Source organism: Anomalospiza imberbis, chromosome 12 (assembly GCF_031753505.1).
Source record: "Anomalospiza imberbis isolate Cuckoo-Finch-1a 21T00152 chromosome 12, ASM3175350v1, whole genome shotgun sequence".
NCBI classification, from domain to species: Eukaryota; Metazoa; Chordata; class Aves; order Passeriformes; family Viduidae; genus Anomalospiza; species Anomalospiza imberbis.
This window is the reverse complement of record NC_089692.1, coordinates 6,739,037-6,764,761: the sequence shown is the minus strand read 5'-3', so window position 1 is coordinate 6,764,761 and position 25,725 is coordinate 6,739,037. Positions and strand designations below refer to the sequence as shown.

Sequence of the window (25,725 nt, the reverse complement as noted above, 5' to 3'; positions counted from 1 at the left end):
GAAATGACTCCCATTCCCATGGCCAGCTGGCCTCAGGGCAGCACCCTCCAGCCTGCAAGGGGCAGTGAGAAAATCCACTTACAGGGAGCACCTCCCTCACTGCAGACTGCCAAGGGCAAGCAGCTGCTTTCGCTTCAGGGCTACCCTTACCTGGGATTCCTCTTAGAACAAAAAGACAGCACAGTGTCAAACCCCCAGGTGGTGGGAGAAGGAGGGTGCAGAGGTGTGGAAGAGATGAGTGTGCTGCATTCCACTTCCCCTTCAGCAGAGCCCACTGTTTGCAGAATGATGTGTCCTGCACTTGGGAGCACTGCCAGCCCTAGGAAAATGGAGGAAAGGCTTAGCTTGTGTGAGTTTATTCACATCATGAAGGCTTTTCTCATTTCTTTTTTTCCCCCTTTTTGTCATGCATGGAAGACCAGCAGGAACAAGTGATACCACAGATTCTTCTTCTGGTCCTGCCTCAGCTCTGGCCCAAAATGGAGCTGTGGGGGGTGTGGGTCTGTAAGCAATCCTTGAGAAAGCAGGTGTGCAGTCAGAATCAGGAGGCTTGCTCTCAAGACCCTTTTATGCAGATCTATGGATCTGCATAAAATCAGGTTCAGACCAAGCAGCTTTCTTTCTAAGGACACACAGGGAGACTGGTAAAAAGCACAACCAGGAAGACCTGGCTCTGCCTTCAAGGGCTTCCACTGCTGCAAATGGAACCTTCCCAGTGCAGCCTGGGCTGTTGCAAAAAGAGGTCAGAAAGTTTGAGGATTCTATTTACAAAGGTAACAAACTAAAGCAAGGAGTGCTCATGTGATGACCTTTAGCCTCAGACTGCATTAGGAGCATCTCACCTGTGCATGCACTGGCCACTCACCTTCGCCCTGGTGCAGTTCCACCACTTCCCTCTTTGTTTTCCTCTCTTCAGGGTGAGCTGGAGATGGTGGACCACCTTGCAAACACCGAGATCAACAGCCAGCGCATTGCTGCTGTGGAAAACTGCTTTGGGGCTTCTGGGCAGCCCCTAGCCTTGCCGGGCAGGGTCCTCCTGGGAGAAGGGATTTTAACCAAAGAATGCCGCAAGAAACCAAAGCCTCGCATATTTTTCCTTTTCAACGACATCCTCGTCTACGGCAGCATCATCATCAACAAAAGGAAGTACAACTCCCAGCACATCATCCCCCTTGAGGATGTCACTTTGGAGACGCTGCCAGACACCTTGCAGATGAAGAACCGCTGGATGATTAAAACCTCCAGGAAGTCCTTTGTGGTTTCCGCAGCCTCCCTCACGGAGAGGAAGGAGTGGATCAGCCACCTGGAGGAGTGCATCAAGCACCTGCTGACCAAGACGGGCCGGCAGCCCTGCAGGGAGCCCGTGGCCCCCTGGATCCCAGACAAGGCCATGGACATCTGCATGCGCTGCACACAGACCAAGTTCTCCACGCTCACCCGCAGGCACCACTGCCGCAAGTGCTGAACAGCTTCACCTGTGTCTTCACATAAAGACAAGGCACACCTGCACATTTTTCTACCTACAAACTTATGACTGCCCTGAAACCCAGTGTGACCAACTGGCTGGGACATTCAGCACCACAGCATTTGGTGCTGACAGGAATAATGCAGCTGGCACGTCACCCACCTCACCAGCACTGCTGCTGCCAACCACTGCCTGCCCACTGCAGGCCTGCCTGAGTTCCTAAAGTGTTCCTGTCATTTAAAGCAACACACAGATCACTATGAGGCTTCTCATAGACATTTTAATGAAAACAGAGGACAAGCTGTACAGACTCAGTCCAGAAATCAATGCTCAAATGACAACCTTAATCCTGGCACTCATATAAAACTGGCAGATTCAGCTCCCCATTGTTTTAATGCCACACCCTCCCATTCTAGGGCACAGGAACCTGGTGAAAATTGAATTGAAAGTGTTCACAGTTCATTTTCCCGATACGTGAAATCTTGTCTAAGTATTCACTTCACTTCTTATATAAAAAGATAACTCAAGAATTACAATAAAAAAGTGACAAACAAAGTACAGATTGAGTCTTTTGAGTTCACAGTAATGCACTTCCTTATAAAACTTTCCTTGGCATGGCTAAAACAAACAACAGGTAAAATTCTTCAAAGTGCCCCAGCTACTTTGGCACCTTCCATATCATTCACAGGGAAAAAAAATTAAAGCACTTAAATAGAATCACGTCTCCTGAATAAAACAAAACAACTTAAAAAAATGTTTACAAGTGATACATTAGCCTAAGGGCAGCATGATTCCCTTCAGCAATTTGAATTAGTCCTAGTGCAGAGCAATCCAAAATTTCATAGCAAGTCAGGTTAATGCAATAATCTAATACTATCCTTACAAAGCCACACTAATCAAAAATGATAAAAATAATGATGAAAAATTTAAAACCCCCAAACACCAAAACTGAACACCCCCACATTCCTAAGATCAGCATATATTTATAATTAGTACTGATAACTAGCAATTGTTGTGTTGAAGATTCAAACTATGGGAATAAAATACAATCCAGCATAAAAATCCTGCTCTAATAATCGTAGAGGATTATTCTCCATATTTTAGTTGTGCTTTTAGCTCATTGGTAAGGTAAGTGGTCAGCACTCCTAATACCTTCTCCATGAGAGCAGAATTTGACATTACAAGAGCAATCAGCTGAGCAGCATCAGTCCAGTCTAAGTTCTTGACAACAGCCATGGCTTCAGCACAGAGTTTCTGCTTCTCAGCAGCAGGCAATTCCATTAAAATCTGAGGGACTGACTTGAACTGTCCAGAAGTTATCCATCCAATCAATCCACCCACTGCTCCTCCTAGGAAACACAGGGAATCATTAGTCTTTACCAATAAACATTAAAGCCTGGAATTCTATCCACATCTTCACCAACAGCGTTCTCACTATGATTAGAAATCAACAGAGAGCTGTTATCTGTGTCTGCTACAACTAGATTTATACACAGTATTCAAAGCATCAAAAAGGATTTTAAAAACTCTTTACATCAACAGCAATCATAAAGAAACCCTTTATACAATCAACTAATGCCTTCAAGCTAGAAACCAGAAACAAAACACTGCCTGGGACACTCTCTTAGGGTGAGCTCTACTGCTGAATAAAACCTTGCCCAAGGAAAACACCAGACCAACAACTGCCGGAGCAGTGTCATAATCTCTTACCAGATAGTCCCAGACTGTTCAAAGCTTTCTGCTTCTTTAAGAGTCACACACTGCAGTGTCCAACACACCTGAAGCCCACCCCTGCAGGTGCTCACAGACCAATCCCATCAGACACATTCAGGCTTTCATCTACCACGTGCTCACCCCACCCTCCCCAGCTGGACAAGACACACTCAGGTAAGTGGAAGGTCCCAGGCTGTCAGGATAACAGCAGAGGGATGGATCATCTACAGCTGATGTGCCTGTGGCTGCTGAGAAAGCAGCCCAGCAATGCACAGGGCTGCCAGCACTGCCCGGAGCACACAGGGCCTGGGACAGACAGAAGGAAGGAAGGAAGGAGAGACAGAACCCTCACAATGGAGAGGTGGCAGAACTGACCCTGCCACCAAAACTGCCACCCCCAGCGACTGTCCCTAAAATGTCATCTATGCACTCACAGGGATGCAGTTTTTCATTAGACTAAAACTCTTAATTTGCAGCTTTTACTCAGTTAGCAGTTTTTCCCATGATACCAAAGAAATACTTGAAAGCCTACAATGGCTGAATTCATCTTCAAGGGACTTTTATGAGAACATCAATAACTGATTTAGGGGCACTTAATGCAAAACCCACTGGAGGTATTGATATGTAAGATTTAACAAGCTTCTTGTTCCTAAGTAAAGCACACTTACCTACAGCAATTCCAGGTGGGCCTCCCAGCACCCCCCCTAAAAATGCTGATGCACCTGTCAGCATTGCTCCCCGGCTAGAATGTGTGACAGCAGCTTTCATGCCCTTCACTGTGGCAACGTGGTTGAGCAGCTTCATCACATCATCAACACGAATTGGCATCCTGGCGTCTCCAAAACCTGTGGAAGATGTTCTAAGTTATCTTCAGACCACTGCAAACAACACTAAACCCAGCTACTAAATGAATACAATTTGCAAAAAGCCGTAGGTTCAAGGACGAACAAAGAAAATATTAACTACTTTCTCTTTTGATTCTCAGAAAATAACCCTTTGCAGCAAGTGCTGAAGGTTACTGAAACTGCCATTTTGCAATGAGACTTCGGGTCTCAGACCAAAAAAAATGGGCCTATAACAAATTCAGAGATTCTACACAATCAAATTCTTCAATACATTGCTGTCGGCCAGAGCAATTCCCGATAATGTTCAGCATCACATACAGCTCAGGGAAAAAGACAAAGCTTCACTCTTCCACAACTACCTGATTATAATGGACAAATGTGTCAGGGATCTTCTCCTTGTCCTAATTTTTACCACAAATCCGTCAATTATTTTCACATATCAGTTCTTCTCCATGTTTTGTTACATATTTAAACATTTCCATGCTGATTTCTGAAGGCAGGAGGCTGTCTGTAGCAACCAAGAAGTGCCTGAGGAAGTGTTGGAGGAGGGACCTGGTACTGGGACATTCAGTGCTCAGGTGCTCTGGAGCCAGGCCAGCAGAGATGTAGGGGTGGATGGAGAAGGCAGTCAGGACTCAGAGCAGAGATGCCAGAAGAGTCTCACAAAGGAGCAAGCAGAGACACAGGACCCCAGCTTGTAAAATGCTGTCACATGTCCTCAGCAAGGGATAGAGACCTGTCCCTGAGAACAAGCACTCTGAGACCAAAACTTCTCCACCTCATTCACTTGCTGCTGCTGCTGCTGGTGACCACATAAACACTTCCCACTATGCACACCAGCTGAGGAAAGGGCTACCAGGGATAGTTAGAAACAAACAAAAAAGTATTCAATAGAATTAAAAATAAAATCACATATTTATAAATTGCAGATTTCTCTCAGTACATGTAATGTCAGCACTACAGAGCAGATGAGCATTTGGGGTTTTTCAGCCCCTAGAAAACCTCTTATCCCAGAGTGTGTGAGCAATACCATCTCAGCCCAAGCCAACCGGTTTCAGAGTCTCTTCTGAATAGAACTCCGCTGTGCAAAGTGAAAGTGGAGTGGTACCACACTATTCCTCATATTAAAAATTAACTCCTGCAACAGAGAAAGCTTTCTCTTGCACTAAGATGGCTGACTGCAAATCTCCCATGTCACTGCAGGATCCAAGCTCTGCTGACACTGAAGCTAACTGGATTTTGGGAAGGGACCACATATACTCCATAGCTGCAAAGAGGCACAGCAGGAAATTCATCCAACTGTTGATTTCTCTCACTACTCCATTCATCTTTGTGCCAGTCTAAAGGAAACATCCAAGTTCACCATTTCACCACTGCTGCTTTTGGGATTTTGGCAGGCTGATGACACAGCAGTGGCTCAGAGTGGCAGAGTGTGCTGGGCAGCCACAGCAGAGCCACACACACTGCTCTCAGAGGTACATATTATCTCATCCCATAGGGCTCAAGCTCCAAGTCAGAAACAAATGGCTGCTCCGTCTGTCCTACAGCAGCAGTGGGGAAACACCCCAAAATATACTACTGGTACAGCTCCCACTGCCAGCCCCGGGAATGATGGGAAAAGAGACAATTAAATGTTTGTTTTTACCCTTCTAACAAAAGGTGAGCAGCTTTCCACTCAGAGTGCATTCACACCAGCCCCAAGCAGTCTGAAGTGCTGCAGGATTCACTCCCTCCTCTCAGGCACTGGTTTGGGATTGTGCTTCCTCCCTTGGCATGTCCTCAGACTAACCCAAAGTGCTGAAAACAATTTGTATCTCCTCTCTGGGCTGAATTCAGTCAATGTCTCCCATGAAGCCCTCCAGGATGAAGGCTCTGCAGCACAGGTGGGACAACCCAAGTTGGAGAGCTGACAACACAGGGCTCTCACTGCTAGTAAGATAATCAGCTTGGCCCTCCCAAACTGAGAGAGTGCTACAGCTTCCTAAAGCAATCTAATTGTACCAGATGTGCAATGATGTTTTATGAGCAGACACGCCTGCAGCTGAAGCACCAGGTTCCAGCACTGGGTTGAAGCTGGCTGCCAAAGTCACCGGCATTACCATCCTCCACATGGCCAATACTGTGAGGTGTCCCCATGGTGACAATTCAAAGGTGACAGAGTGCAAAGTTCACCAGTTACCCTTGGTATCTCTGGTTAAATAAAACACTCCTTAATAACCACATTCAAAGTGCAATTGACTTAAAGCTTAAAAAGAGCCAGGCCATAAGGCAAATGGTAATCACACTGATGCATGGTGGAGTACAAATCTGTGGCAAGCAAATTTGGAACTTGAGCCTCAAGATAAAGCAGAAACTTACTGGGACTCAAGAAACTGAAAGTAGTTTTTCCATACCAAATTCCTGACCATTTCACTCTCCTCACAACTTCCCCCAAAGGAAATTTCCACTCACAAAATTAACATTTATTTGGGCTTTTTTGGCTTGACTGAACAAGGTTCTTGGCATAGCAGAGGGTGTCCTGCTTAATTCTGGATGGGAGCATCACACTCAAAACTCTCAAAGACTCCACAAGGAGCACTCATTTTCTCTGAACTCTTACAGGTATTTCTATGATCTCTTGTCATATTCACTATAATTTAAGTGCTGCAGAGAACATTAGTGAACACAGTACCTGAGGCACAGCACATACAAGGGGGTTTTTTTAAACTGTACATACAGAGCACTAGTGGGAGCCACTGAAACATAAACCATGACCTAACATGCAAAGTAATCCCAGATTCCTACATGCGGCACGCAGAATTATGAATTCCTTGAAAAAATTCAATTTAGTCCCAATTAAGAATCAAGATGATCAACCAGGCAATTTTCAGTGAGCAGGTATTTATTCAACCACACACCACAGGCCATTAAAGGATATTTTGACAATACACTAACCATTGCAGCACAGAGACTCCACAGAAGCCTCAAACCTGCTATTCGGATAAGCAGCCCCTACCAAAAAAAAACCACTTAAATAACTGTCAGCAGCCAGCCAGCTCAGTCAGGAAATCAAACAAAAGGCTTGTAAAGCTCTGCAGCTGCAACCCTCTAACACCTCACACACTGGTGAGGTCTGTGAGAAGCCAACTGCAAGAATGTGGAGCACAAAGCTGCAGCTGACATCAACCTACTGATCAGAATCACAAGCAAGAGCAGAAGAGGAAGACAGGCCTGTTGCAAAATGCCAGTGATGCTACAAAGGAGCAAGGATCCTACCCCAGAACAGCACAGAAGGAGCTGTCAACTTTGTGTGTTAGAGGTACAATCACACAAGAGCCAAAAACATTTATAAACTCTGATGTTGTAACTGACCTCACACACTGGTGAGGTCTGTGAGAAGCCAACTGCAAGAATGTGGAGCACAAAGCTGCAGCTGACATCAACCTACTGATCAGAATCACAAGCAAGAGCAGAAGAGGAAGACAGGCCTGTTGCAAAATGCCAGTGATGCTACAAAGGAGCAAGGATCCTACCCCAGAACAGCACAGAAGGAGCTGTCAACTTTGTGTGTTAGAGGTACAATCACACAAGAGCCAAAAACATTTATAAACTCTGATGTTGTAACTGACAAGTAACTTAATGTGCAACTTGATTCTACCAACAAATTGCTCCCTACTGAAATCACCCAGACATTAGGAAACATCAGGACTGTAAAATACTGGATTTGGTCTAATGAAGGGAAAGAAATGTCAACATCCATAAAACCGTGTGCAGCTTTCAAAGGTGCTAAGTCCCCACAGCTCCTACTGATGTCACATGGTACCAAAACCCTTCAGCACCTCAAGGAAAAAAAAAAACAATCCCAAGAGTACCAGAACATGAAGTTGCTGAGAAACCTAGCTTTGTTGTGCAATGTTCTTGTTTTATTGCAGTTTGACGGCTGCTTTCCTTGTGTCTTTGTGGTCTCCCCAAATACTGATCCCAAGTCTTAGATTCTGTGCTTCAGTTGATGCTCCCTCCCTCACTTTCACCCCAAGGAACAAAGTGAGCAATGCTCCTGCTCTCCCTCTCCAAAGGGAATGGAAAGATCATGTTACAACATCTCAGCTTTGAAGCTACAACCAGCAGGTTTTCCTAAGAAGAAAAATGCCATAGAAAGAATCAAAACAACAGTATCATACCCAACTCACTGAAAGTGCTACTAACAAAATAATAGAAGAGGGCTCCCAGGTAATTCAATGGTGTGAACCTCATTTCAGCTGTTCCCAGGTGAACATTCCCATCTCATCACCCCACTGCCCCCTTCACCAAATGATGGCTTCAGACAAGCAGAAGCCCTTCTGTCCCTGCACTCACTATCCCACTTAGTGAAAAATGAGCCTCTTCCCAAATGCCCACACAGGAGACATTCTCACCAGCACCCAGCCTGCCCCACCATCGAGCTGTCCTCACTGCTCCTTACAGCTTCTCCCTGAGGAACTGAGGGAACATCTCTGCCACGTGCAGGCACATAGCCCAAAATCCCACCCACACAGCACGTTCCAACCCACCTGGGAAGATACAGAGATATGTCCTACCTGTGGCTGTCCCTATCATGGTGGACACCATATGGTGATGAACAGGAATGTGAGGTGACAATTTCTTCTGTCTCAACTGTACAGTGACAGCTCTCTATGAACTGCAACCTTTTAGAAGAAATATGAGAACAGCACTGGAGAAAATCCAAACACAAGGTACTCACACACTGAGACAGACTGGAGAACACAACTTCACAAATAACAGTGTGCAAGAAGATGTCACCTGATTGATTGAACAGGCCAGAAGGCCATCAGTTACTTCAATAACAGCAGGTGGACAGACAGGGACTCAAGATACTGAGTCCATCTGCAAAGGAGGACTGTCTCATCACAGGTCCATACACATCCTGTAAGTACGAGCAGCATCTGGCTCCTAAACCATCACTTTCTGAAAATCCTACCTTTAGGGCCTGGTCTAGTACTTGGAACCTGCAAAGCAGATGGTCTGTCTGACATAAATCACGACTGGCATCAGCAGCCAGTCAATATACCAATTTTGAACCTGCTCTGCATCTGTAATTTTCTTTTATTTTGCTACAAAAGGTTTACTCCTGCTTCATAGCATAACAGTTAAAATACGCTTACCGCCATTCTCACCCCAGGATTTCGTACTCTTCTTTCCTAACAATGAGCATTCACTATATCTACAAATATTTGCTGTAATAATATGTTACTGACTATATATTTACTCAGATTTCTTTTCGTTTCAACTATATGAAGTGATAGTAAGAAACTCTTGTATTTGCTAGACAACCTGAATTCAAAAGAGCATATTAATATTGTTTTTTAAGGACTCAGGCTTTGAGAGCATTGCTCTTCTTTTCTGTATTTATCAAAGCATGTAATATAATCAAAGCACCTAACTGGTTTATTTAATACAAGAGGTAACAAATTTACTCATTAGATAAGCAAACTACTTCTAGAGACCTAGAAGCTGATTTTACAAGGTTCTTAGATGCCTAAAAATGCAGGTAAATATTAAATAGGAATGATCTCATTCCACTGAGATAAAAGGAAATTTGGCATCTAACCTGTCTAGGCACTTAGGATACCCAGCTTACCTGGTCTGCTAAATCACAAAGCATCTGTGAAAGACTGGCCATAACTCCTTCTGCCCTTGAATTTTTATAGACCTCATTCATTGTCCTTCTAATTATAAACTAAGAGTGATTTTTTCCCCATTTCCTAGCCAGTTTCTCCATTTTGAAGGCTGTATTCAAAAAAGGTACTGGTCGCTTTCATCAGCTAGCTGATACTGAAGCCAATAATGAGACTTTCAGGTAAGAAAGAGAAATGAGGTAACAGTCAGAAACACAAATAGCAGAGCTGTTCCCCTGTAGAGATAGTTAGCACAGCACATATCAGTGATACCTTCAAAACCTGAACAAAGCCTGGAAATTAAAGATGTTTTCCTTGACTCATTGCAAAATCGTAAAACTTAATCTCATTAAAATTAATCAACATGTTGTGAATACTTTAAAATTTATTAAAAATGTTATGACTAAAATAGGTTGAGCATAAAATGCAATTATAAATCCTTTGAAATAGCCGAAATTTAATTACATTATAGCTATTTCTTTATTTATTTTCCTGTCAATTTCAGTTTTACTGTCGCTGAAGCATTGCTCCAGCCGCAATGTGACTTGGAGAAATGAGGAATGAGATGCTCATTGAAAACCCACCTAGACGCGCTCCTGTGTCCCCTGCTGGGGTGGCCCTGCCTGGGCAGGAGGGTTGGGCTGGGTGATCTCAGAGCTCCCTTCCACCATAATGACTCGGGGATTCTGTGCGGCGGGAGTTCCGTGGGGCCTGAGGGTCTTTAGGGGCGTTAGCGGCGCACCGAACCACAGCCCCAGGCCCCGGTCCGGGCCCGGCCGCAGGCGCTGGGGCGGCTCCCCCGCTCTCCCTCCCCGGGGCAGCACCCGCGAACCCCGCGGGCCGACCGCGCTGCCCGGGGCCCTCACACACACAGCCAGCTCCGCCGCGCCCTTCCTTCCCTCCTCCCCTCTTTCCCCCGCCTACCTGCGCCGGCAGCGCCCGGCTCTCCGCCGGCCGGGCAGGAAACAGCCGTGCTGCCGGAGGAGGGGCCCCGCGGAGCGCCCGGCCCGGCCCGGGCCGCCCTCAGCTCTGCCGGCCGCGGAGCGCCGGGCCTGGGCCCTCCGCGCCTGCTCCGCCGCCGTGCGCCGCCGCCCCCGCGGCCGCGATCGGCCCGGCCGGACACGGCCGCTGTGCGGGCCGTCACTCGCTGAGCCGGGCCCGGAGCAGGCAGCGGCGTGGTCAGAGTGGCAGAGCTGGGATTGTTCAGCCTGCAGAAGAGGAGCTTTGGGGTGACCTCACTGTGGCCTTCCAGTGCCTGGAGGGAGCTTAGAGGAATGATGCGGCAAGGCTGTTCAGTAGAGCATGTAGTGACAGGACCAGGGGGAATGGGTTCACACTGACAGAGAGTAGGTTTAGATCAGAGTTTAGTGTCAGGAAATTAATTCATGGTTAATGTCCAAAAAGGAGACAGAGGAGTAAATAAAGTTCTGTAGCTTTATTGGAATAAAGGGAGAGGCCATGAAGTATTTCCCATGAGGTCTCTCAAATTGCTACGGGATGCAGCCTCCTTTTTATTCGAATTTCCCGGCTGCATTTGCCTTTCTATTTCCCCAGTGGCTGAAGTACTTGAGAGATACAGAATTCCCAACTCGCCTAATACAGAGCCTCTTCTAATGTGTATCCTGCTCTTTTTCTGTAAGTCCAGGAATTTAGCATATCCTTGGGTAAGCAGTAGTCTGTGTCAATTAGTGGAATTCCTCTGGAATTTTTGTCTCCCTTCATTGCTTCTTTCACCCTATCAGTATCTGGCTTAATCTACCAGCAGGCCCACAGTTTGTTTGTAAAGACACCTCCCTCTCATTGCTTTCATTAGGAAGCATTCTTGGATTGTGTTGAGGCGTTGGAATAGGGAAGGAAAGGCATTGTGGTTGCCCCATCCTGGAAGTGTCCAAGGCCAGGTTGGATGGGGCTTGGAGCAGCCTGGGATCGTGGAAGGTGTCTCTGCCCATGGCAGGGAGTTGGAACAAGATGTTCCTCAAGGTCTCCTAAGCCAAACTATTCTCTGATGCTATGATTTTTAGGAACATGGTTGTGGAACAAACATCCCAATCCCATCCTCTGGGATAAAGGAAGAGGAAAGGGGCTGTCTGCCACAGAACAGTGTTAGGACATGCCTAGCCCTACTCTGAGAATTTAACCTCAGAATATTTTTGCATGTTTGTTATCCAGGTTTGTTTCAGCCACCAGCTCAGTAAAATGCAGCGTGCTAGTCTGATAGAGCACCAGGAGCAATCAAATGAGCATTAAAACAGCTGTGTCACATATGGCTTGTGAAATATCACACTGCTCCTAATACCAGTACAGTTTTGGAAAAGTTAGTCAATGTTAAAAATGCTGCCATTTCCTCAAGAATGGTTTAATAACAGAGGTTTTTGGCTTTGTAAACTAAGCCTTCATTATGATTTCATTTCTGATTTAAGATAAACCATCTCACATCAGTTCCTTGTTCAGAAATTGAAAATGCAGGATGAGAAAATGAAGGAGAAATATAAGTCACAATTTTTGTCCCTTTCCTGTAGCTGCACTGGGGACTTCTTAACCTCCCCGTGCTTTATATGATCACATAAAATAACTCTCTGTGTAACAACTCAAAATGTTACAGGTCTACTGATGCTCTTGATTTTTATGATTTGGATGTAAAACACAAATGTAATTCCTAAAATGAGCAAAGAGCCTAAATGCCATGTACGTTTTAAAAAGTAACACCCCAAATTCCAGCTGCATGCAGCTTTCCAAGGGGCAAAATTAAAAGCAATGAAGTCTGTCAACCATCAAAGGAGGGAATTTTTATCACTATGCCAAATGGAATCATTACTTCACTACTCCAGTTAAAAATACACCCAGGTTATTAGGGCTACATCAGTAGGTATTTACTAGGTCTGGTTTTTGTATGGTAGAAATTACTAAGATCAAAATGTAAGATAACTGTGTAAGGTATATATCCTTTAATGCTGTACATACCATTGCAATCGCGCTACACTTACGCAAATGCTGACTCAGCTGCAGTCAGCGGAAATCTGGCTCTTTGAGGGCATCTGGTTTACAGGAATCTGGTTCTTTGAGGGTATTTGCTTCTTTACAGGAATCTGGTTCTTCAAGGGAATCTGGTTCTTTACAGGAACCTGATTCTTTGAGGGAATCTGTTTTTTTACAGGAATCTGGTTAACGGAAATCTGGTTCTTTTTGGGATTCTGGTTCTTTAGAGAAATCTGGTTCTTTACAGGAATCTGGTTCTTTACAGGAACCTGGTTCTTTGAGGGAATCTGGTTCTTTACAGGAATCTGGTTCTTTGAGGGAATCTGGTTCTTTACAGGAATCTGGTTCTTTGAGGGAATCTGGTTCTTTAGAGAAACCTGGTTCTTTACAGGAATCTGGTTCTTTAGAGAAATCTGGTTCTTTGAGGGAATCTGGTTCTTTAGAGAAATCTGGTTCTTTACAGGAATCTGGTTCTTTAGAGAAATCTGGTTCTTTGAGGGAATCTGGTTCTTTGAGGGAATCTGGTTCTTTACAGGAATCTGGTTCTTTAGAGAAATCTGGTTCTTTACAGGAATCTGGTTAACGGGAATCTGATTCTTGCATCCGCTGGGTTAAGATACGACTGTGTCCTCGGTTCCCAGGCAGGATCTGGTGGAATCAGTCTGTTCCTCTCCTGGGTGAGCACTCGCCGATGCCCGTGTACCAGCCCAGCTCTCACTCGGTGGGCTCGGGCTGGATGCCGGCGCTGTTTCGGGCTTTTCCGCGCCCAGGTCCCGCTGCCTGGCGGCTCCATCTGGCGGCAGCCGCAGCTCGGGAGAGCCCGCAGCTCCTCTCTTGGCTCTGGGAACCCGCAGCTCCGCGCCTGCCCCTCGGGAAGGGCTTCCTGAACACACGCAGGGACAGCTTTGCTCCGGGTACCGACGTTCGTGTGCTTTTTAATTCTAGGAGCTGGTGGAGTGAGAGCAGCTCAAGGCAGTCCTGCTGCACATCCGATCCTGTCATTAATCTCACTGTGTTCTCTCTCTGTTTAGGGACTGGAGCATCTCTCTTAGGACAGGCAGAGGGAATCGGGCCTGCTCAGCCTCGAGAAGAGGCCTCATCCTTGTCAGTGTCCAAAGGGAGGTGTCAGAGCATGGACCAGGCTCTGCTCCGTGGGGTGCAGCAATGGAACAAGAGGAACAGGCAGGAGCTGGTGCCCAGGAAGTTCCACCTGAACATGAGGAAGAACTTTCCTGTGCAGTGACCGAGCACTGAACAGGCTGCCCACGGAGGGTGTGGAGTCTTCCTCACCAGGGACATTCCAAAACAATCCTGGACACAATACTGGGCCATGAACTCTGGGATGGCCCCTATTTGAACAGGGAGGTGGGGCCGCTGTGTTCCCTTCCAACCTGACCCATTCTGTGATTCCCTACTCACTGCAGTGAGCTGAGCTCTTAATAAATACTAGATGTCATTGCTCTTCCCCCATCCCTTATATCAGCATTGATTCGCTATTTCATTTCCTGTATCAGGATGTTTTATCTGTTTTCCCTCTTCAAGTTACTAGGATCTCCATGCTTCTAAAAATCAAGATAAAAACCACATTCCCTTTTACCCCCAAAAATCCTCATTATGTGTCAAAAGCAGGCATCAGAAATCAACCACAGCACTGGCATTCTGGTTTGAAGAGCCACTTGGCAGATTTCTGTCAAGGGCTTCCCTAACATACAGCAGAACCCAAAATGACTGCAAGCCCCTTCATTGTGTCCTCAGCCTCATGTCTGCACAGCTTTTGACATACTAAGAGATAGGCCAAGGGGCACCACAAATTATTTCAGCTGCAGCGGGGCTGTTGCTACCAAAACAATGATTCATTCTGGCTTTTAGCCTATCCTTCAGTACATCTTAAGAAAATGCTTATCAGAAGCAGGCTCAGTCTGGAGAAACTGTCCAGACATAGCTGATCCAGTTATCTGACACCTATTACCTTCACAGGAAACCCTGACAGATATATTTTTTTTTTCCAAGATGAGACACTTAATCTTGTTGCACAGAAAAAAAGGTTGTTTCTCTACATTTTATTCCATGGTAGAGAATCCCAGAGAAAACATGAGGATTAGGCAACTGTGACAGAATGAGTTTCATAATTTCCTCTAGTTGCACCTTTTTTTTTCCTTAGAATCTTGAAATTTTTTATTATCACAATGGCAAGACAAAGAACAATTCCAAACTTGAGGCATGCGTGAAGTAATATTGATCTGTTTGTCTAAGTTTGCAAAGCACCTTAAAATACTCTCAGTATTTTCCTTTTGTGTTAATGCATTGCTTGGATACGGGTGAGGACAGTTTAATTTACAATGTTAGTTCAAAGCAAAGAGAAAAGAGGAAAAAGGAAGAAATATGTGTTCTTCAGAACTTGTGGGGGGAATGGGCCACAGAGAAGAAAGGCGATGAAGGATTCAACAAAGCAAATTTCTAATCACATGCCAGTTTAGGAGGCTATGAGATTCCTGTTGTTTTCCCCCCAAAAGGCTGGAAAATCCTGTACTGCAGTGATGAAAAGCTATTTTGCTTATCCCTGTCTCTGATGTCTCAGGCTCCAGACAACTTCCATCTCTCCCTACGTACTCTAATACCCTGGTATGTGTGCTCTTGCAGGGTCACAACAATCACAGCAGCTGTTCTAGAAGAGTCTGCCACTTCTGCTTCATATTACAGCAATCATTTGAAACTTCCCTTCTTGACAACACAACAGTTTTACAACTTCTGAGCTCCTCACATTATACTCAGGATTGCCAGAATGGCGAGCCTTCACAGGATCAAACAAGGCACAACTGTATCAAAAAAGAAAATGAATATGGAAGCAATGCTACAGCATTTAAATCCTTAAACAGAGCTACTTAGTAAGGGAAATTTGCAACTGCAGAATGGCTTTTTAAAAGGAATGAGAAAAGGCAACATTTCTAAAAGCAGGAACATAACTCCAATTGTCACCTATTAACACTCTTTACCCCTGAGCTGGAAGGTGTAAATAATACAGTAGAAATGACCAAATCACTGCAGGAAGACACAGGTTACTGAGATCCACTACAAGCAAAGCATATGCTTGATGGCAAATCTCTTCCCCATTTCCTACACTAGATATTCATCGGGGTCTGACTTCTAATTGAATGCAAATAAAGAATAACAGGTTTTTGCATATGAAGTGAAGCTATAGAACATCTGCCTCTTCACAGCCTTTCAATGTACCTTATGTGATATTAAGCAAAGAAGAGGTTTGCCTCATCAGCTTGTAAGAAATAGTGAATTTGAAGAACAGTGTGACAGAACTAAGTCATTCCACTGCTGCTGTAAAAGGTGTCTCTTTGATCTCCCCATGCACTCCTAGGTGATAAAATGCCAAGTTGGGCAAAATCAGTTTCAATGCCAAAAAGATGGACTACTGGTGCAGAAGGTCACAAAACACTATTAATTGCCTTATATCATCTCAGTCTTGAAAGATCATCCAAAAATATAGGCTGGTGCTTTGGAAGAGAGCACACATTGCTAGCTAGCATTATCCAAGCAAGCTGTTAAAGGTACTTTAGACATGCTCTTACCTGCAAATGGAATAACCTATCTCCTACTCTTTCAGACTCTTTTACAGTAGTCATCTATGCTATTTTTTTTACTTCCTCAGCAACCTAATTCACTAATTGTGTTTACTGGTATAGTCATTTTGTGACCTTTTCAGAAAAAAGCTACAGAAATCTGAAAAGTCAGTGTCCTGAAATTATCTTACATGTTTATAGCTTATAGCATGGACAAACTCTGATGTGGAAATAAAAACCTGGTTAAAAAAATAGCTACGCAAAATACCAGAGAGGAGCTAGAAAGATTCCCAGAGAGAAGCTAAAAAAATCCCCATCTCCTACAGCCACTCTTTCGCAGAGTGTGTCTAAAATAGTGCATCTGAATTTTTGTCAAAACAGTAATTAAAGGACATACATCAAGTAAACAAATGTCAAAATCAGATCTAAAATGTCTATTGTACATTCAGTTAAGGAACAAAACATTTGAGTATCAAGGATGGATGACATTTGAAAGTGTCTGGAATAACATCAGCAGCACATTTCCATGCTTGGTACTACTCAGTGGTGTGAGAGCTGTGCACTGGTGCTTCTGGAGTCTGAGAACAGAAAGTGTCCAGCTCTTTGTAATTCTGGCCCCCAACACACATTACTTTGGAGACATGCTGTAAGCCCAAAGAAGCTGATTTCAGTCCCACCAGAGCCAAGGGTCCTTGGCTGACTTCACTTCCAACCTTACACCTACTCCTGAGGTGCTGAATGAGAGCCCCAGTTTTCCAAAGGAACACAGAATCATTCTTTCTAGCATTCCTGGATTTGAGTTCTGATAATATGGCAGGCAGGAGGGAAAGTTGCAGGCAGCTGGGCAGTGGAGTGAAAGAGGCCAGCTTGTACAGATTACATTACCTGATTTTCTTTTATCATTGTAAGTTGGAGGCAAAAAGATGAAAAGGTGAATTTGAATTACTCTCTGCAATGATGGACCAGATTTGAAGCTTCCAGAAGTCACTGCAAATGCTCAAGTAAGTTAAAATGGGATTTTCAGACTCACAGTTTAGCAGATTTCAATACTGTCTCCTGGGTTATCCCTCAGTGTCACATGCAAGCACAAAGGTGTCACCCTTTGGGATCACATAATGCCTATGTGGCTGCAACAGGGTTCTCTGAAGAACTAAGCTAAAATGAAGAGTAGGGCATTGTTTATATCACATTTATATTGTCCTCTAATGTGAGCTAGACTTTGGAAAATGAACTGGAAACTTTGCAAATTACAAAGGGACCTTTTGCTGACTTTCTGCAGCCCTAATCTTGGGAACCACTGCTTTAAAAATGTCACAAATGACTGTGTCAGGAGTAAAATTATGTGCATGCAAAACCAGTAAAGGGCATAATTTGTAAAGATCAGCTAATGCTGAATGGCTTTATGGACAACAGTGTGCGTATACACAGTCATGAGAGGCAAGCACCACAGGAGGAGAGGGCACTGCCCAGGCAGGTGACTGAATGCTAGAAAGGGAAAGAAGTGGGCAACTCTTTCTCTGCAGTAAGTTCCAGGAAATTCTTTATTCTTCCCTAAGCAGACAAGCATTAAGTTTTCAAAATCTGTTGGAAAGACTCGCAGCAGGATGTGCCAATTCAATCAATACCATGAAAGAATAGAAGGCCAAGACTTTGCTGCAGTTAGAATAAACAACTCCTAAATTTCTGACAAACAGTAGCTGTGTCTCTTTGCTAGTATTTGGGATGTGTATAAAATGTTGTTAAGGGTACACATCCACAGCCAGCATCATTGCTCCCATCATGCCTCAGAGGTGACAAAAGGAAATGCTAAATCCAAACCTGAGAACAGGGTCTCATGAAAACAAGAAATTATGCAATCTACTGAAGAGATTTTCTTCAGAAGGATCACAGGTCTCATGCTTTAGTCATGGCCTGTTCCTTTGCCAGCAGGTTCACTGCAAGCTAAAGGATTTCTTTCACGTAAGCTGCTCACGACGACTACAGAAACCTCCAGGATTACAGTGCACAAACAATGGGAGAAAAGCTGCTTCAAAGAATACACCCAGACAATGGAGTTGCCATTATGGTAGCAATGCAAAATATAGACAGGGATTTAAATGAAACGGGTGGTATCTGTATACTTTGGAGGGCTCACGTGTGCCAAATTTGGCAGCATGAGTGTTCCTATTGCTTGTTGCTCCACCCCTTGAACAATGAGGCTAAACCCCATATGTGCAGGAGTTGGTAGAGCACAAGCAGTTTTGCTAATCACGCTGCATGCAAAAGCAAAAAGACAAAGGAAACTAGTAATGCTTAGACTAGCATTGGGGAAATAATTAAGCATGAATGAAATATTGTATGTGGATTTGAAATGAATGTTCTCGGAAACAATTGTGCTGTTTCAGTTGTGCTGCTTTCCCCCCTAAGTTTCACAAAGTAATTTGCATGTCATTTAAATAAATACCATAAATTATTGCAAACTTTTTGTTTTTATTTACATAAAACAAAATACTCATTTCCATTATTGTTTGGATTACCTGACAAGAGTGGAATGCAGAGGTCTGAGAGGAAACCTGTCTCTCCCTAAAGTATTACAGATTTCTCATGTGTGAGAGAACCAGAAAGCAGGACCCCATATCCAGCTTTGCCTGACATAGACAAGGAATGCTCTGTACATGAAACAGAGATATGGCATCAGATCTTCCAGCTGAGCCAAGCTGGAGCTCATATTGCTTTCACTTTCTTTCAGTGTCATCCACACGTCACCTATTTGATTTCACCACAGATAAATATTTGCCTTCCGTCTTGACTACTTAATTCTTTGTCAGATTCCCTCTCAAACCTGCTTTCTCCTCTCACCCCATCATGGGATCAACAGTAGCCAATTCAGAACCCTTGACAGTCTCTATGTTTAGACAAATCAGAAGAAAATAAATTACTGAAATATGGAAATCCAGGAAAAACTGAGTGGACAATAACCTAAAAAGTTAGGAAGCTCTGCAGAATCATATGGAGCCTGATGGCCACTCAAAACTAAATACAGGTACCACCACCTGAAAAACCAAGTGATCTAACATCCTGCAAAAGGAGGAGTTTAATACACAGCAAAATTTTTAATGTTCTGGCTATAAGAGAGTAAATGATCAATTGTGCTTCTGACCTATGAAATCTGCCTGCACATTTCCTCCACAATGCTTTTATTTACATCTAATTTCTCTCTCCAGTCCAGAAGGGAACCCAAGAGATATTTCTCTCTCTTCTCACATAACCTTTGGCTGCTTTTCCCCTAGTTGTTAAACATGTCAAACATTATAGATTGTAAGCCAGATGAACTCATTATGCAGATGCTCTTTTCACAGAGGACTAGCCTCTAGTCTCAGTTTCTAAAGCTGTTTTTCGCTTTATAAACCTACTTCCTATCTTGGATACAAAGGCATTTAGGTACTTCCTTTCCTGGACTCTGCTTATTGAAGTCCTAAGATGTGCTTAACCACAAAGGAAATAAAATTGACTGGGTGTAACTTCATGATTTCCAGATATCACTAGGGTGTGCTGTAGTTCATGAAATTTCAGTAAAGCATCATTAGCAGGGAAAAATCTAGCTGCTATAATAAATATTTTAAATTAATTACAAACACAGAAGCAGCTCTCCACTGACTTGAATTCCTCTTAAAACAACATAACCACTCAAGAGAGGTAATGTAACATCTAAACAATTGAAAAGATTTTTGTACACAGGCTTGCTCAGCACTCTAGCAGAAAACTAGAGTCAGGCAGATAATCACACAGCTAAATTGCATGTAAGTAACTAAAATTCAAGCATGCAGTCTGGTGGGAATTGAAAAATGAGACTGGAGCCAATATCCATAACAAACCAGGTAACAAGCAATAACACTGTGGAAAACTTTCTCTGAAAAGAAAGGAGAGTCTATACAAGCCACCAAAACTCACAAAGGTAGTGCAGAGTGAGTTATTTATACAAATTAATATGTAAAACATTTAAAGTTACTAATACAAATTAATTATTATTAACACAGTTATTTACACAAATTAATTAATATAAACAATGGTGCTGAAATTTCTGGAGAGGATATCAGTAGGACTGAACCAAATTCATCATAGGGGACTGCACCTCTTGGGTGTCAGCTCTTAGTAACAGAAGAGGAGGCTGCAGCTTTGGGAGGAAGGAAAGCATCAGCTCCCAGCTCTGGGCTTCCAGCCCCTGCAGGAGCTGGGCACCTTTTTTACAAATTACACCCAGCAGCTGCTCAGCTCCTGGGACAAAGCACCTTCCTACTCTTGCACCTCTTACCTTCAGCCTAGGAAAGAAACACCCTGGCTCCCCATCCTTCAGCACCCACCAGCTCCCAGTGCAGTCAGGGAGTGGTGGTGGGATCATGAACCCAGCACAGTGAGGATGCTGAATCACAAGAGTTTTTAAGCACAGCTAACTTCAAGCATATATTCACACCAAAACCCCCAGGCTCAAATGCAAATTTAAAAAGAAGCACCTATTAAAACAGTAACAAAAACTTAACTGGTTTACTCCTGAGATCTCAACTGTCAAGACATATCCAGAATGCCATGGCCAATGGTAACAGCAAACATGGTTATCAAGCAATGCTTCCAAGCTCCATGAACTGAGTTTGGTAGTCTCACACCATGAACCACATATTCATTCTTATAACAAATTGTATTGCTATTTGTAGCATCTAGGGAACCCCAATCAGGGCTCTATTGTGTGACAGACTCTACAAGCACAGAAAAATAGGATGGCTTTTATAATGAGTACATCACAAGCCCCACTACCATAATTAACATTGATTAGCATCGATGCAAACAGCATGGGAAGACAAAGATTGAGCCAGTTTGGAAGCTGAGGTACTCTCTCCCCCTTTAAGGTGGCTCCTTTGGTTCCCAAGTGCAGAACAGAGGGGAGGCTGTTTCAGTGGGGAAGGCTGCAGTCCCCAGCACTCCCAGGAGCACATTCTAGGACATGGGATATAAAGAGGCATCTTTGTCACTTACTAATCCATTTCTATCAGAGGCAAAACCACAGGGCAGCACCACTATCAACTCTGAGAAAAAAGGATGTTTGGCAACATCTGATCTACTCCATGTACTAGAAAAGACCTCAAAAAGCCAAGTTCATTTAAAATGAAATCTCAAAAGAGTGACCTTAATGGACATGGGATGTTTAGCTGCATGTGATAAACTTCTTGCAAAAACAAGCCCTTGCTGGATCTGTAAAATATGCATCTCCTCATCCCAGATCCATGGCATTTTCCCAGACTTGCCTTGGACACTAATGTAGTTTTTCTTTTTTATCTGTAGGAAAGAGTTGGCAATTCTGTAATGCCAGCAAAAATGGATAGTGTGAAATCATAGGGTGGAATATGTTGATTGTGTTAATGAAATTATCTTCACTAACCAAACAAGATTGCAGACCCAAAACCTTGCTATGAACTCTCCTCTCCCACAAAATGTTTCTATGCTTCTTTTGCTGCTTAGCCTAACAAAATCCAGACACCTGGAATTTTACTCCCATATTCAGCACCATGGAAAATATATCCACACAAAATATATTCACACTAGAAATTTTGTTCAGTTCCCCATGCCATAACCTAACCTGCAGTCTGCTGTCTCTTCAGACTTCCTGCTTGATTCAAGTATTCTCATATGCAATAAACTGAACATGTATGTAAATATTTGCAGGACTAAACTGTAGCCACAATTTCAAATGCAATCAGGATATGTTGTGCTCAACTGTAGTTAGGGTCCAGTGTTTTGCTATTTTTTGCTGTTCTGGTGAAGTTTCTTAATTTGTTTTTCTTCTAAGCTACTTCCTACAATTTCACTCACAGGGAAATGAAACATAATTCTATAAAGCCTAAAAATAAACTCAGATCTGCTAAAAAATTCATCATTTCACTCCCATGCTTCCACCAGCTGGGCTTGTCTGCTTTAGGTTTGACACCCCTGAGAGCTACAAGCATGACTTAGAAAGATGAGCAAGTTTACGTGAGAATGATGAAAAGATCCATTTTTTTAATCATTGCTTTGCCAAAATACCATCCATGGCATTTATTACTGGAAGACATTTATTTTTGGCAATTTCTCACTCCCTTTTAATACCATACTTACATTATTTGCAAATTTGGAGAGGTAATACCCAAATCCATATTCTGCTTTACGTGTACTTCTTTCAGGCTTGCTCATTACATTCGTTAAACTATTAATTCTCAAGGATCTACTAGAGATGCAGTGAAGACCCCCTGAACACCAGTTAAGAATAAACCTGTAATGAGAATAAATTACACATGCATATCAATTGCTACAAGTCCTGTAAGGAGTGAGACCTTTCTACATAAACATCTGCTGCAAAATTAAATCTGAAACATTAATAAAAGCCCTCTCCACCCAAACCAAACAATGGATGTGTAACAGTTACTCGATCAGTTAAAAGAATAAACCTTTTAAATAAATAAATTTGCGCTTCACCAATTTATGTCACTGTGGTACTTAAGGCGAAACCTTTTAAAGGAATAGATTTACTGTGCACACAGATCTCCACTGGGTATGTGTAATTATGCTAAGGAAAGGCATTACTTTTAAAGTGGATGAATTGCTGATACTTTTTGATTTACTGCTAGAAACAGAAAAATGGTAATGGCATGAAATAAGCATTTGCAAAACCATTTTGGCAGACGGAAAATGTTTGATTTACCTAGGGCATCTATCAGGTTCTATATTTTAGATCAAAGTAGATAAATGGAAAGGCAAATGGATATTTGGAAAAAAACTCTACTGCTTTTCTGTCAGCCCTGCAAGTAAGTTAAATGTTTGAATGAGGAAAAAGCCCAAGGCTCTTTGGATGGAAAGAAATCATGATTCATCACTGCTCTGGCAACTACAGCTTTCTGTATTTACCTGAAAAGGTGACATGGAAGTCATTGTCACTTTCTCATTCTAGGCTTGATTCTGAGAGGTGATTTTAAAGGCAGCTGGTAGAACTCAGCATTTCCACCTGACACTTGAAGTAGTCAATGCATACCCTGGGTCATATTTTCATCTCAGCTCCACATTGTTTGGTCTCCTTTCTGGTTTGAATTCCTGTTGGTGAAGAAATTACATTCTAGTTAAGACACACAGATGCAAAATCAAAAGCTACTGCCTTCTCAGATCCTTCTGAAATCTGTGCCATAGGAAAGCACCCTGAAGGCAGGGTATGGCTGACTACACAATTACCTGTGACAAGTCAGGCTGAAGAACCTAAAAAATCAGCTTCTTCCTATAGTAGAATTCTTAGAGGTTCCCCATAAAAAGCATGATTTCTGATTGTGCTAGGATCCTGTTCTGAACTCTTCTTACACTGAAATGCATTCCCAGAAGCTGTGTGGTAGAAGCACTCTGTCCAACCCTCAATGCACCACCAGCCCAGTGGTACATGTGCTGCACAGATGGTCTGAACACGCAGAGTTAATCCAAAATGTTTGGGTCACATCCAATTTGTTGTGCCCTGGAAATCCACAGGAGGGCACACGCACAGGACCCCCAGCCACATCAGATGCAGTGGGAGTGTGCACACCATGTGCAGGGGCACTTCCAGGGAGTGTCAGGTTTGCTCCACAGGCACAGTAGGATTTGCTCCTGTGCTGGGATTACTTGACATCTGGAAATCCTGACAAACACATAATCTTTGCACATAACCTCTTGACAAAATGTCTGGCATGGGAAGGACATGTCTGGAGAAATTCAGCGTGCGTCCCTCTGCCTGCTCCGTCAGGAAATGATGGAGAGTAGGGTATAGCCTCCACAGCATTATGAACATGAGCAGCAAATCCATCACCTACTTCTGCATGCATTTATTCTGGGAAAGGGCTGACCAGCTCTTGAAAGGCCAAAGAGCAATCAAAATTCCTATCTTTTGCCTAGACAGGTAAAAAGCCAGCAGGGCTTATAATTACACAGGGAGTTGGCTGCTCTCTAGAATGTAAAATAAACAGATATCTGGTCCTGCTGACTTACATGGCCTGTATTTTTAACTCAGTAGTTTATCCTTGACCACTGAAATACTGGAACAGGTTACCCAGAGAGGTTGTGGAAACACCAAACACCATCCTTGCATTGAAAACCTGACAAGACCCTGAGCAACCTGTTCAGTGGAGCAAACAACCTGTTCACTGAGCAACAGTCAGTGGATTGTGCTTTGAGCTGGTGGGTCAGACTAGGTGCTCCTTCCAACGTCCACTGTTCCAGAATTCTGTAGCGAAGAACTCTCCCTTCAGTTTTGTAGATGCACTTCCCTTCTAAAAAGCAGCTGATTGATCCTACCTCTGCCTTAAGCCATGGTTATCACTGTGGACAGAGTTCAAAGATGCTGAATTTGTGGAGAGGCCAAATCCTCTGCAGTGATCAACCAAAAATGACCACAAAATATGAAGTTTCACCAACAGGAGACCAAGATGCAGGATGCTGGCTCTCTGCTTTGTTCCAATGCCTGTGACTGCTAAACAGCCCCTACACAAAGGCTTTTACATGCACAGCTCCACAAATGAGCAGAAAGCCAACACATCTTCACACCAGGCTCAGCAAGCAGCACCCAGACCTTTTGTGCCCTTCAATCTCCCCTCTTCTCTCCCCAGGGTTATCTTCAGTCATGTCTCTGAAGTAACAATCCCCCTATACAGACTTTCACATACATAAACTCCTAAAATCAAGACTCATGACTGTAAGGCCACCAAAGGCAGGATGCTTGTACACCCATAAGTCAACGTGCCTCTGTGAGCTGAAGATTTGTGCACATCCAGAGCTAGCTGGAAATTTTACACTTTGTCTGTAGAAAAGGCTTCCATGCAAGGAATAAAAAAAGTCTTAAAATATTGAGCCAGAAGTAAGGCCAGACCATATTTCTCCTCCTGTAGTAAATCAGCACTATATGTATATATTAAATCCAATCCCTCGATGTGTCCAGTTTCAGTAATAAAAACTTAGTGAGCAGGGCAAAAGTTATTAGGTAGAGATCAATATTCTTGCTTGTTGTCCTTGATTGGCAATAATGTGATGCTTTCTCCTTGACTGTAAGAGGTGCTTTTGTGATTTGGGAGCATAAAGAAATTCTGCACTTGACAGATTTATACAGTAGGAATACGCTAATGTCCTTTGACCCGCTTAAGAATAAATATGACCTACCAAATTGTCATTTTTATGGGTATTTACAACTGAGGCACTTTGTAAACCTCAGAACTAATATTTCCCAAAGGAAATCTGTGCTCTCCAATCTTGATAAATTATTGAAAAATACAAGCCACTACCAGCCCTACAAATTTTCTCTTCTCTTTCTCTTATATTTGGTTACATAGGAGTTGTCAAAGCAGACTGGACCACTGATCTATTTCACCAGGTATGCTGCTGCAGCCATGGTTAGTGATCCAGAGGAATCCTGTAGAATTTTTGGCTATTTGACAAAGGTAGTGGAAAAAAAAATTCCTAAAACTTGAAGGTTTTCAGTGCCTAACTGA

At 43.4% G+C, this 25,725-nt stretch overlaps 2 protein-coding genes across 2 annotated transcripts; one reads left to right on the top strand and one right to left on the bottom strand.

The window, feature by feature from the left end:
* Window positions 1–884: 884 nt before the first annotated feature.
* Window positions 885–1,465, top strand: LOC137480958 (pleckstrin homology domain-containing family F member 1-like). The gene has a single exon (XM_068202428.1). It carries the CDS (start codon window positions 929–931, stop codon window positions 1,463–1,465), a length of 537 nt encoding a protein of 178 aa, XP_068058529.1. The 5' UTR covers window positions 885–928.
* A 266-nt stretch (window positions 1,466–1,731) lies between these two features.
* Window positions 1,732–4,052, bottom strand: LOC137481103 (protein C19orf12 homolog). The gene is made up of 2 exons (XM_068202586.1): window positions 3,847–4,052; window positions 1,732–2,814 (listed from the first exon to the last, which is right to left on the bottom strand). The coding sequence occupies exons 1-2, from the start codon at window positions 4,004–4,006 to the stop codon at window positions 2,552–2,554; spliced, it is 423 nt and encodes a 140-aa protein (XP_068058687.1). The 5' UTR covers window positions 4,007–4,052; the 3' UTR covers window positions 1,732–2,551.
* Between the last annotated feature and the right edge of the window lie 21,673 nt (window positions 4,053–25,725).